The sequence below is a fragment of the Canis aureus genome, chromosome 3 (assembly GCF_053574225.1).
Source record: "Canis aureus isolate CA01 chromosome 3, VMU_Caureus_v.1.0, whole genome shotgun sequence".
NCBI classification, from domain to species: domain Eukaryota; kingdom Metazoa; phylum Chordata; class Mammalia; order Carnivora; family Canidae; genus Canis; species Canis aureus.
The window spans coordinates 26,201,625-26,215,020 of record NC_135613.1 but is presented as its reverse complement, the minus strand read 5'-3'; the positions used below and the strand labels follow the sequence as shown (position 1 = coordinate 26,215,020).

Genomic DNA, 13,396 nt, shown 5'->3' with positions numbered 1-13,396 from the left:
AGTGAGCCTGATGCAAGACTCTAACCCAGAACTCTAGAATTACAAAGTGAGCCAAAAGCAGATGCTCAACCACTGAGCCACCCAGGCATCCCAGAGGAATTCCTTCTTAATCCCGATTTGCTGAGAGCTTTTTTCAGGAATGAGCATTCAGTTTTGTCCAATGTTTTGTTTTTCTGGATCTATTGACATGATCATCCAGCTTTTCCTTTTTATTCTGTTCATATATATTTTTTTTTTTATTTATGATAGGCACACAGTGAGAGAGAGAGAGAGAGAGAGGCAGAGACATAGGCAGAGGGAGAAGCAGGCTCCATGCACCGGGAGCCTGACGTGGGATTCGATCCCGGGTCTCCAGGATCGCGCCCTGGGCCAAAGGCAGGCGCTAAACCGCTGCGCCACCCAGGGATCCCTATTCTGTTCATATTTTGAATTACATTGATTGACTTTCAAATGTTAAACCAATCTGTCATTCCTGAGACATATCTCTCTTGGTCATGATGTATAGTCCTTTTTATATATCACTGGATTTGAGTGCTGCTGTTTCAATAAAGATTTTTACCCATTTTATTTTTTTTTATTTTTATTTTTTTTAATTTTTATTTATTTATGATAGTCACAGAGAGAGAGAGAGAGGGGCAGAGACACAGGCAGAGGGAGAAGCAGGCTCCATGCACCGGGAGCCTGATGTGGGATTCGATCCCGGGTCTCCAGGATCGCGCCCTGGGCCAAAGGCAGGCGCCAAACCGCTGCGCCACCCAGGGATCCCGATTTTTACCCATTTTAATCCCTGATGTACCCTCAGAGCCTAGAAAACAACCTTAAACAGGATAAATGCTCAATAAAAAGCATTGAATAAATGAATTAATCAATCAAATATCTTCCTCAATGTGGAAGTCAAAGAATGTGCCCATTTCAATGTTTGGCAGTGTCCACACTTCCCTCTGAAAATGTTGTCCCAGTCCGCACTCCCACCAACACATATGCCAGGGTACGAACGCTGGTGCTGCTCACTGCAATAATTTGCAGCAACATGGACTGGTAGTCACAGCCACCATTCCTTTGCTGTGTGGTAGGCAGCAGAAGAGGGAAGTACTCGATTCCCCCACACAAACAGGGGTGGCTTTATAGAAAAGCTAATTGTTGAGCTGGTCTCAGAGGAGGTCCAGCAGAGGAAGGGGGCATCCTAGGCAACAGCATGTTCCAAAGCACAGAGGCATGAAAGATCATTGCATCAGCCACTAACTAGCTGTGTGACCTTGGGCAAATTTGTCCTGCTTATCCATAAAACGGGAACGAAAACAACAGGGCTGCCAAACAATGTGAGTAACCAACAAGATAATATATGTGAAAGACCTTGGAAAAACTTTACATGAAGGCAGTGTTACTCTTCACAAGGGGGTGGGGAGGCCTGTTCATGTGCCCAGCATAGCCCAGACTAGCTTAGCCAAAGCAGGCAGGAGGCTGGGTGCTGCCTTGCTGTTAGAAGCCTGGGTCTGCCTCAGACACCTCCATAAGAGCAGACAATAGGTAGGGCTCTGCTCTAAGGAGAGCAACTCCTCGGATTAGAACCCTGCCCCGATGGCAGAGGTTCCCTCCTGGTTAACAGGGCCCCCCTAACTCTCTCCTTCCTTCTATTCATGCCTCATAAACCATCTTCAGCTAAGACCAAGACTGACTTCACCAGCAGCTAAAGCAAGGGATTTGGGAGATCTAGGGAACCGAAAGAAACTCACTTTTTCCCCCCTTCCTGTTTGCCTTCATTCTTTCCTTTTCTCTTTTTTCCTATATCATGGAGCTAGTGTGCTTTTCCCCCTTCCTAAGCCTGGGAGTAATGGTTTTAATATGGAGTATTCACTGCCTTTGTGTTTTGGATGACTGCTCCTAAGAGCTGTTTTTAAAGAGTCCCAGCAATCAAATATCTAGCTCTTGTGTTTGCACACAATTTCCCTTCTGCTGAGCTCTTTTTGTGTTTACACACTGGACATCCAGCAGCTTGGTCTGGAGATTGAAAAAAAGGGCTGATCTATCCTGTACCTTGTGCCTCTGGAGGGGGGGTAGGGGAGGCCTGTGAGAGCAGTTAGATTTTTTTGCTACAAAGTAGGTGAGAGGCATGAAAACTTCCAGCAGTAGTAAGGGAAGAAACACAGAGAAGGAGGTGGTGGCTTTGGGAGAATTTCAGGAGATGGAACTGCCAGGTGAGTGAGTGATGGACTGCTGAGAAAAAGAGAGGGAGGGGGGCGGAGTCCACCCTGGTGTCACCTGGTATCACCACCGGGACAGGAAATTCAAGCGGCGGGGCAGGTGTGGGGGAGGAGAGGAAGAGAAAAAGGAGTACTTGGGACATTTATCCATTACTTTCTAGGGCATTACTAGCAGCAGGTGCCTTGTCAGGCACCATTAGAAATAAAAGAAACCGGGGATCCCTGGGTGGCTCAGCCTTCGGCCAAGGGCATGATCCTGGAGTCTTGGGATCGAGTCCCACATCAGGCTCCCTGCATGGAGCCTGCTTCTCCCTCCGTGTCTCTGTCTCTCTCTCTCTCTCTCTCATGAATAAATAAATAACATCTTTAAATTAAAAAGAAAGAAAGAGAAAGAAAGAGAAAGAAAGAAAAGGAAAAGAAAAGAAAAGAAAAGAAAAGAAAAGAAAAGAAAAGAAAAGAAAAGAAAAGAAACCAGATTCCTGCCCTCCTGAAGCTTCCACTCCGGGGGTAAAAGATCAGCTTAAAGGAATAAATCAACAAAGTAACTACAGGAGCCTACGTAAGGAAATTAAATGTAATCATGTGATAATGTGGGGCAGGGTAGCCAGAGAAGGCCTGTCCGTCAGACCCGGAGGTAAGAGGCCAGCCTGAGTTTGACAGTCACCCAAGGACATCCGAGTAGAGAGGCAGCTGGACTAGAGAAGCTTGGAACTCAGAAGTCTGAGCCGCAGATAGAGAGAATAAACCAAATGCATTTTTGCAGAGCCACAGAAAAATAATAATAATTTTTTTAAAAAAGCACACCCCGTTATAGGGGTGCCCTGGGGTCCAGGCTGCCGAGGTCACGTGTTTTCCCTGAGCTGGATGTCGAGTACAGAGCTGTGAAATAGAAGATGCAATCCCTACACCTTTTTGCACATCGTATCACAAAAGCGCAACTGAACTGAAAATAGACTGAAAAAACGGTCGGGAAGTCCGGGCCCCGGGTCCCCCCGGGCTTTGCCTAGCCGGGTTTCTCCGCGTCGGAGCGGGTACCAGGCAGCCTCGGCCGGTTCTGGCTCCCGGCGCCCCGGCCCAAGCAGGCCCCGCCCACCGGCCCGACCGCGCAGTCGCCCCACCCACGTCCGGCGCCGGCCAATGGGCGCGCGGGATCCGGGCCCACACCCCCGCCGCGTGCCGCCCCGGGCTCGCGCAGCCGCGTGACGACACGGCCCGGCCCCCGCCACGTGACGGCCGCGCGCCGGGCTCCGGCTGGTGCTGGGCTCGCGCCGCAGAGGCCGGTGAGGCGCCGGCGGCCACGCCGCGGAGGGCGCAGCGCGGGGGAGCGGGGAGTCGGGGCGCGCGCGCATGGCGGGGGCGCCGGCGGCCGCCTGAGGGCAGCCGGGCGAGCGGAGCGGGCCACCTCGCGCATCCCTCGAGCGACCTCGCGCCCGCGGCACCCGGCGGCGGCGGGCCGCGGAGCCGGCGCGGCCATGGCGACGGGCACCCAGCAGAAGGAGAACACGCTGCTTCACCTCTTCGCCGGCGGGTGAGCGTCCTGGCCCCACCGCACCTCGCGGGCCCCCCACCCCCGCGGCGCCCTGGGGCGCCCCGGCCGGCCGCCCTCCCCAGGCCCGAGCGGGGGCTCCTGGAGGAGGAGGAAGTCCCGACGGTGGGGAGGCCCCGGGGGCGCGGGCCTTCCCCGCCCCGGGCCGCATCCTCCGAGGGCGGTTTTACCCCGTGCCCGCCGCGCTCCCGCGGCCTCGCCTGCTTTTTCTCCTTTTCGACAATTAGAAGCTGGTGTGACGAGCGTCACTCGGGGGCGGTCCTGCCTGGCCCTTGTGGCTCGGTCCGCCCTACGCCCTCCCGGCTGGCGGCGCCGGTCGTGCCGCACTCGCCGTCCTTCTGCCTGGATTCCGCTCCGGGGCCTTTCCCCCAAGGCCCTGGGCAGTCTGACTCGTGGATGCTCGGGCGCGGCGCCGGGGGGCGGGGGGCTTCCTCCGGGCAGACAGTCTGGAGGCCGGGCAGCAGGTGATGGACATCAGCCGGGGCCCGCAGGGTGCTGGCGTTCCGAGATGCTGGCCAGCAAGCAACCTGTGGGAGGGCTCCTGGGGGCCCTCGGGGTGGGGGCGGGAACGAGGTCCGGAAGATGTGTTGAAATGCTTTCCACCTGCTGGTGGACGCTTCTCCCGAAAGATGTGCCTTGTGTTTTGAGAGCTGCATTTTTTTTTTCATCATCATGCACATGATATTTTTCAGGGGTGGCAAGGCATTTTTAGGGACGTTGGGTGGTAGGGAGGTTAGGAAGGGAGCTGCTTTGTTTCTTTTCTTTCTTTCTTTTTTTTTTTTTCCCAGAAAATAGTAGTGAAGATGTGTTCGAGCATTAGTGATTTTCTTTTAATACAGCAGTGGCTCTGGGTCTTTTTTAAGTCTTCCAGATATTTTGTCTTATTTGAAGACCTCGCAAGCCTGGCACAGCAATTCTAAAGTGTAGGACGTTCTGCATAAACTAGAATTTATTCTAGAGTATCATCTTGAGTATTTTAGTTGCAGCTTAGACTGAGGTATGTTCGTTATTTCAGACTAGTATCGGTTGAGAAAACTTAACTTGCAAAATAACTACGATGAAAGTGTGCTTATTATGGGTGATCACCCACTCTGTTTCTCCAAATAAAAAATGTTGGTTCTTCATACGTAGGGAGAATTTCTCATTCATCTCTTTCTTGTCATTCCCTCTTCATCCTTTCACTTCATCTCCCAGTGTTTCCTGAGAGTCACAGGTAGCATTTCTGAAGTCACACAGGATATTAATTGGTCATTCTGAGGAATTTTAAACAGGTTGGCCATGTTAAAGGCATCTCTCAAGCCAAGAAGGGTAACTGAAAAATGATTTTATACTCCATGATTTTGATTTCATGATGTTAGTGAGGTGGGCTTTACAAAAATCCTTTGTACTCAAGATTAGGAGAGTTACATGCTCCGGAGCAGCCTCTGTTAGGCTTGCTGCGTAATCCATTGCCCTGTCTTGCTGAATCTCCCTACCCGCCCTTCACAGTGCCCTCTGGCTGCTGATTCTCCGGCCGAGCACCAGCCTCCTGTGACGAGGGAAACTGCAGTAGCTGGGGCTTGCAAGGACTGATTAAAATGTAGAGGGTTTATTAGAATGGTGCCTGAAGCCATTGTATTTAACAGGTTCCTTCTTAAGCAGCAGTTCGGGATTACTTGCAGACACAGTCAAGAAAGAAAATAAATCTTCCAACAGGATGCTTTCAGAGTAACTAATTGGATTTTGATTCATTCCCACTAGCCTGAAATACATTATTTCAATTTCTTTAAGGGAAGAGCATTAAAGGAGCTAAGTATTAAAAAAAAAAAAAAGGAGCTAAGTATTGAGTGCTTAGTATATTATATAGTTAAAATCAGTAAACCCAGTGGATCCACCTGGTGTGATGGCTGATAGCACTGCTTTGCTCTACGTAACTAGTTTTCACTGTTAAGCTGGCATCTTTACAAAGAACTGAAATTCAGGTCTTTGAAAAGAAGTCAGAGCCCTTTGTTTATAAATTGGTCACATTTCTTCTGTTGAATAGCCATTGGACTCTTAAGATCAAACAGGTTTAATGCTGTCACTAGTTAATGATATTGGACAATTGTTTTTATCAGGTAGCAGAGACTTAGGTTTAGTTGAAAATTAACTTTAGAGCGTGGGAAATAAAAACTACACCCGAAACAACTCAGTCTTTTAAATTTTTTTGATTTTTTTTTTTAAACCATTTCTTGGGCTCTTTGCAAAGGTAAAAATACTCCTGTTTTAATCTGTAATAGTCCTCTTTTTAACAGTGTTACCCTTAAAGAAGAGAACTGGAGAAAAAACCACCCACAAATCAACACCTAAAATAAGCGCTTTAAGAAATGGTTCTATGCATGTGTACATGTACTAAATGTAATTCCATAGCTAGTTTTAAAATAGGCTCATATTCTTTAAATTGCTTTCTTCTTAGTAATACACTGAGTTTTAATGGCAGTATGTAGTGAATTTTCTAGGTAACCCTTTAATCAGTCCTTAATGTTGGGTGGTTGCAGTGAGGAAGGCAAACTCAGCTTCCAAGGCCAGTGACTGGAATGTAGAATGTTATAGTAACTTTACCACAGGGCTACCTAACTTATAACTTTTTCTGATGACCTACTTTCTTTTTAATCTTGTTTCTTATTTTTTGCTAACATGAATAACTAGATATCCTTATGTGTAGTTCTCTGGTTACTTCCTTAGGATAAACCACTAATGGTATAGTTGCTGAGTCAAAACACATTTTTAAGGCTTTTGGTATCTCCCAGCACATTCATAACCAGTTCTTAAAATGTATTACTTCTGCATGAACAAACATCATTCACTTGATGTTGATTTTTAGTATCTTTAGGGATTCTGTGGTTTTCTGCTTCCTTCCTCCCAAAATCTGGGCAGTATCATCAATATAAAAAACCTATTCAAACAGATTTTGTTACTATATAGCAAAACCTGTAGTTCCTTTCTACTCTTTAGACTCTCTCAGTAAGAGAGAGGCTGAAATCCTCTGAAGTTGCCCATCTGAGGCTAGACCTTATGTCTGTTAAGAAAAATCCTTTAAACTTTCCTTCTCACATGTCTTGGGGGTTCTCATAGTCCATATAGTGTTAGTGATGCCCTTCAGCTGTTAAACTAGCAGTGACAGCCAGGTGATGACTTAGTAGACATGCTCAGCACCTGAAATAGCTGGGCTAAGCTGCCACTGGAGTTAGTGGGGGGCAGCCTGGATTATATGCTTTAGTCCTCTTTTTGTAGCATGATTTTTTTCTTTTGTCATCAAAAATACATATCTTTAAAAATCTATTTTAGTGGGAATATGGTATGTCTTTAAGGTTTTAAAATACATAATCAAGATAATTTTCAAGATTCAGTATTTCATGTACCCTCCCCCCTTCCATTATGGGCAGCTGTCACCTGGTATACTTCTGTGCTGTGCTTGTCTATGGATGTAATCTGTATCAGCTAATGGTTACTTTTGGAGTGTTAGGCACATATTCCTGTGTTTGCCAGGGGACCAATGCAAAGAAGGTGCAAGATTTATTTAAAATGCTTAAGGAATAGGTATAGTGTGCACGTAATACTTTATATAGGCATACCTACATATAGATATATTGAGAATATAAGCTTTCATTTCATCAGTGTACTTTTTATATGTGACAAACATTTTTCAATACTATATGGTTTTTGTATGAAAGATTCCTGCTAGAAGTAAGCTTCATGAGAATAGCAGCCATGTCTGTTTTCATCACTAGTATATTGCGAGTCCGGTATCACACGTATTACACATGCTTGGTCAGTACTTGTTTAAATGAATAAAAGGTAGTGTGTGTCTTATCTGGGGGTTTAGATTTATGTGGCCTGCTAAATTGTCCCAAATAAAGAGAAGCAGTACTTTGATTATTTACAAATTGTGAACATGGTTCTATATTAACATTTGCTGAAACTATATTGGCGTAAGGTAACATTTTGGATTTGTGTATTTGCAAAAAATAATGATTCTCTTCAGGTTCAGAAAGTACTACAGGATTTTTTAATCCATTCATAGGGTGCTATTTAAATTTTCTTTCTAAATGAAATGGAATATAGGACATAGTATCTAAAAGGTAATTAGCTGCATTGAAACTAGACATTTTGGTTTGACTTGAGTAAATACAGAATTTGCATGATCCAAATCTTCTATGCCAGGTATTCAAATGAGACATTCCAGAAAAATATATGTAAAGAAGCACTAGTGTTTTCAAGTAGTGACTATAGAGTTAGTAGATGAAAAGAGAATTACTGAAGGCCACAGATTGGGACCACAGATTGTCTGACAGTATCATTTGTTGGTGGAATCCATGGTGTAGATAAGTATAAGCTCTGAATCTGGAAAGTAGTTTACTATCCATTAGGTAGCGATTATAATAAAGAGCAGATTGGTCTTGGCTTTAGTGCCTAAGATGAGTGAGTGTATATATGGAAAACAAGTTCTTGTTGAAAACATCTAGTTGTTGTTTGTTTTTTATTAGAGGCAAAGCAGGAAGAACTTCAGCCTTTTTTTTTTTTTTTTTTTTAAGATTTTATTCATGAGAGAGAGAGAGATAGAGGCAGAGACATAGGCAGAGGGAGAAGCAGGCTCCCTGCAGGAAGCCCAATGTGTGGGACTCAATCCCAAGATCCCAGGATCACGACCTGAGCCAAAGGCAGATGCTCAACCACCACTGAGCCACCCAGGCATCCCTGTTCTTTAAGATTTTATTTGTTTATTCATGAGAGCCACTGAGAGAGGCAGAGACACAGGCAGAGGGAGAAGCAGGCTCCCAGGACCCCAGGATCACACCCTGAGCCAAAGGCAGATGCTCAACCACTGAGCTACTCAGGTGCCCCCCAAAACATCTGGTTTTAGAAAGGTGTCCTTGTTACTTGATACTCAGAGTTAAAAGGTAAAAGTTTGTCCGGATAATTAAAAGTTTTTGTGTCTCCGGTCACATGAAGATAAAAGAAAAAATCCAGTGTATATATTGTAGTCATGGTAGTCTAGCTTTGTTCTGCTGTAAAGTGGAGGAGAGGAGCCTCTTCCATGGGCAGAGGGATATCAAGTAAGGCTTAGGAAGGTGAAAAGATTAAATCCACATGTGTGTACTAAACCCAAGACTTCAGTTCTGGGCAAGAAAGAATGAAAGAAAGTTGGGGGGAGGGCATTCAGGAATATGTAGTAGGAGGGAAAAGGCACAGAAAATCCAGATGATAATTTTTTTAGAAAATTGGGCAAATAGATTTCAGAGAGCAACTCTCTCTTATGACTGCTCCCAGACATGTAATTTATTGTATTATTGAATTTATTTTTTATTTTTTATTTTTTTTAATAAATTTTTATTTATTTATGACAGTCACACAGAGAGAGGGAGAGAGGCAGAGACACAGGCAGAGGGAGAAGCAGGCTCCATGCACCGGGAGCCCGATGTGGGATTCGATCCCGGGTCCCCAGGATCGGGCCCTGGGCCAAAGGCAAGCGCCAAACCGCTGCGCCACTCAGGGATCCCGTATTATTGAATTTATTGAACTGCTCACTGTTCGTAGCCTTTGTGCTACTCTGTCCAAACCCTTTCCCAGTGTATGGAATATCCCACAGAGAATTATCTCTGAACTTTGGCATCAGTGGATAGAGCAGTATTACCTTAGGAGCAAAATTAAATGAACATCCAAGGAGTTTCCTCATAGCTGTTGGAAACATAGCCTACTAGCTACATGAGTCCCAACTACTTTTGGAAGATTACTGATAATAGTAAAATTCTGTAAGTGCTTTCTTGAAAAAGGAGGATGTACTTTTTTTTTTTAATTGACTAGGGTCATTTAGGAGGCTTTCATTTGTAAGTAATAAAAAACTCACTTCCAGCTGGCTTGATTATTGGCACATGGACCTAAATTCTAGAGAGAGAACAGGCTTTGGTGAGGGCTTATTTAAGTGGCTCAACAATGTCAATATGGAACCCCTCATTGATTGCCATGTTCCAGAAATATCTGTGTGATTCCAAGATTGGTCACTGCATGAACTCGGAATGGTTCCCTGCAGCTCCTAGTGTTTCTCCACCATTGAAAAGTCTTGAGCTTAATCTGATTGGACCAACTTGGACGTGCACCCATCTCTAAACCGGTTCTGCTCCTAGGGGATTATTCTGTTTGTTTTGGGCTGAATCATGTGGCCATCTCTGAACAGATGACATGGCAATGTAGATGGTGTTATGTTGATTAAGTGAGTCAGGTATAAAACTAGAAATGGGTTCAATACTACCTAAACTATATGACATAAGAAATTTGGAGTCTTGTTAAGACTTCATTAAGGAGGAAGGGAATGGATGCTGGGGAGGCAACCAGCAATGCCCTCCACATCGGTTGTACTGTTTTCAAGTAGATTGTCCATTTTATTGATCTAGAACAGAGGTTCTCAACCTTGGCCCAACAATTTTTTGGCAAAGGGCAGGATATTACTGTGGGGTTTCCCATGCATCCCATGTAGGATGTTTAATAGCAACCCTGGTCTCAACCCACTAGATGCTAGTATAGTATCCCCTCCCCCAGTAGCAACAGCCAACGATGTCTCCATACCTTACTTGATGTCCCTCGGATGGGGACATAACTGCCACAGTTGAGAACCACTGGTCTAGAGCAGTGCTCTGCAGACTAATCACACAGCCCTGTGGTTAAAATGTTTATGCATGTATAAATTTATATTATCCTATTAATTTTATATATATTGTAAAGCATATATACAAAATAGAAATTAAATAGTAGAGATTATACAAAATTGAATTTTTTTTTTTCTGTAATTTTTCTTTCCCCACCAGGCCAGTATTCTATTGTGCACACTTAGGAGTATGCCCCCACTTTGAAGATTAGTGATCTGAAATACTGGTATCCAATCAGACTTGCTTTCCCGATGATGTGATGCCAACACTGCCACCATATAATTGATCATTGGATGTGACTTTTTCTATTGTCTGTGCTTTGGCTCCTGTGACCCTCAGCTGAACCAAGAGGCATTTACCCTGAGACTTAAAGATGCAGAATCTGGGATCCCTGGGTGGCGCAGCGGTTTGGCGCCTGTCTTTGGCCCAGGGCGCGATCCTGGAGACCAGGGATCGAATCCCACGTCGGGCTCCCGGTGCATGGAGCCTGCTTCTCACTCTGCCTGTGTCTCTGCCTCTCTCTCTCTCTCTGTGTGACTATCATAAATAAATAAAAATAAAAAAAAAATCTTTAAAAGATGCAGAATCTGCCTGACTGCCATTGACCACTTCACCCCAGATTGTATATACAGAGCAAACAGGCTATAGTTGTTAGTGTTGTGGCAGGTGGAGTATTGGGAGAGCGTTTTGCTGTCCCCAGTCCCTATTGGTCTGGGTTGTAGGTTGAGGGAATTTGTAAGGATGGTACCTTGCTCTCTGGCCAGTGCTTCCTGCAGGTAGGTTGTTAGCCCATGCCAGCTGGATGAGGAGGAACTGGTGTGGTGTGCTTGGGATGGATATGGGGGGACTTCCCACCAAGAGCCAACTTCACTGCCTCCTGACAGGGAAGAATGAATACTCTAGTGGGACGCCGCTTGGTGTCAAGGAGCATGGGGACCAGAAGAGGGGAAGGCACGCAGGGAGGGACTGCTCGAGGGACCACTATGGGGGTTCCCAGTATTGGGGCCTGTGGTGAGATGGAACACCACTCCAAGAAGGTTTGCACACCACCTACACTGAAATCATAACGTCTGCCAAGGCCATTAGCAAAACACACAGCCAGGTGGGCCCACAGCAAACAGAAACCAACCACATGAAACCACTTTACTTGGGGGACGCCTGGGTGGCTCAGTGTTTGGGCGTCTGCCTTGGCTCAGGACGTGATCCCAGGGTCTCAGGATCAAGTCTCACATCCGGCTCCCTGCATGGAGCCTGCTTCTCCCTCTGCCCGTGTCTCTGCCTCTGTCTCTCTCTCTGGGCTCTCATGAATATATAAGTAAAATCTTTTTGTTTTGTTTTGTTTTGTTTTTTAAATAAGTAAAATCTTAAAAAAACAAAAAACAAAAAAAAAACTTCACTCCTCTGTCCTCGTGCCCAGAGGACCCTTAAAGGAATGGAAGAGAAAGAGCAGACCCAAGTCTCCTCAAGCCATACTTCTGGCTGGCATTGCTGGAGGGAGGTTTTGAATGAGATTTGAGATAGAAGTTTTGGACACACCTGAATTTGAAGACCTGGAGTTACCAGAAAGTCATGGAATCTGTCCATTGATAAGAAAGGGGGAATTCAGTAGAGCACAACTGAAAAGCAGACACGGAGGGAGGACTGGTGGATGGAGCTAATAATATCTTTTTTTGAATTGAGACTCATGAAAAGCCCAGTTAATAAATACTGCACAGAGTCACAGTGGACAGGGCTTTATGTGAGCTGAGTGACCATGGTTAGGAGCCAAGCTAATACCGAAGGTCATCTTTGTATCAAAGAATTGAGAATTGGCAGGAACTTTTTTCTATAAATAATGTAATTTGTTGTAATCACAAGTGCTTTGGACCCAACGTGATTAAATGTTTTTAGAAAAATTTGGAAAGCCAATTCAAAGAAGTCAGTTTATACTCCCAGACTGATGGATGTGCTATGTGCTGGTTCATGAAGAAAGGAAAAAAAGGGATCCCTGGGTGGCGCAGCGGTTTAGCACCTGCCTTTGGCCCAGGGCGCAATCCTGGAGACCCGGGATCGAATCCCACGTCGGGCTCCCGGTGCATGGAGCCTGCTTCTCCCTCTGCCTGTGTCTGCCTCTCTCTCTCTCTCTCTCTCTCTCTCTGACACTATCATAAATAAATAAAAATTAAAAAGGAAAAAAAAAAGTTGTGCTGAAATAAGATTCTGTGAAATGTTTTTTTTTTTTTTCTGTGAAATGTTTCTATTTCAAGAAGAATCTTCTCTGGAAATTTCAGTTTAGTATCAGAACTTCTTTCCTTATAATCAGAAGTATTTTCGTGGTGATGTTTCCAACATAGGTTAATAACTTAAAATTTTTTAATGACTTAAAACATTTAAAATGACTTACAGTTGAGAGATCTGGGTGGCTCAGCGGTTGAGCATCTGCTCGGGGCATGATCCTGGGGTCCTGGGATTTGAGTCTCGCATCAGGCGTCCTGCATGGAGCCTGCTTCTCCTTCTGCCTGTGTCTCTGCCTCTCTCTTTGTGTCTCTCATGAATAAATAAATAAAAATCTTAAAAAAAAAAATGACTTACAGTTGATGATGGTTTCTCATCTAAGGTTTCAAGTAGGTAGGGAGGGGCTCACCTGCTGAATAGTTGCTTCTTACCACTGTTTATAGTTGGCATTGTTTCCCCCATTTTGTCATTGCCTGTAACACTGTGAGGTGACATCACTCTGTCTTGTAGAAGAGGTGCCTGAGTGCACCTTGGTTTGTCCCCTGGTGAGGAGTCTAGAAAGCCTAGGTCTTTTCACCACAACCACCACCCCCTCCTGCCATAGGCACAGGGTATAACACATAAGAAGGTGTGTGGTAGTGATCATAGTCTGCTAGCCTCAAAGAGGTCACCAGCTTGCTATCAGGAGGGCACTTGCTTTCTGGGGCAGGCATACCTTCCAGTGGGTCATCCTTTGATCAGTGGCATGGATTTGGTTGATGGTTGGCCAAAGT

The 13,396-nt window shown here is 45.3% G+C and overlaps 1 protein-coding gene across 1 annotated transcript in view; it reads left to right on the top strand.

The window, feature by feature from the left end:
* The first annotated feature begins 3,432 nt into the window (after window positions 1-3,432).
* Window positions 3,433-13,396, top strand: part of SLC25A33 (solute carrier family 25 member 33) — a 36,119-nt gene continuing 26,155 nt past the window's right edge. The window contains exon 1 of the mRNA XM_077891302.1: window positions 3,433-3,729. Coding sequence (XP_077747428.1) covers window positions 3,674-3,729 — 56 coding nt within the window. The 5' untranslated portion in view covers window positions 3,433-3,673. The remainder of the gene's footprint in view (window positions 3,730-13,396) is intronic.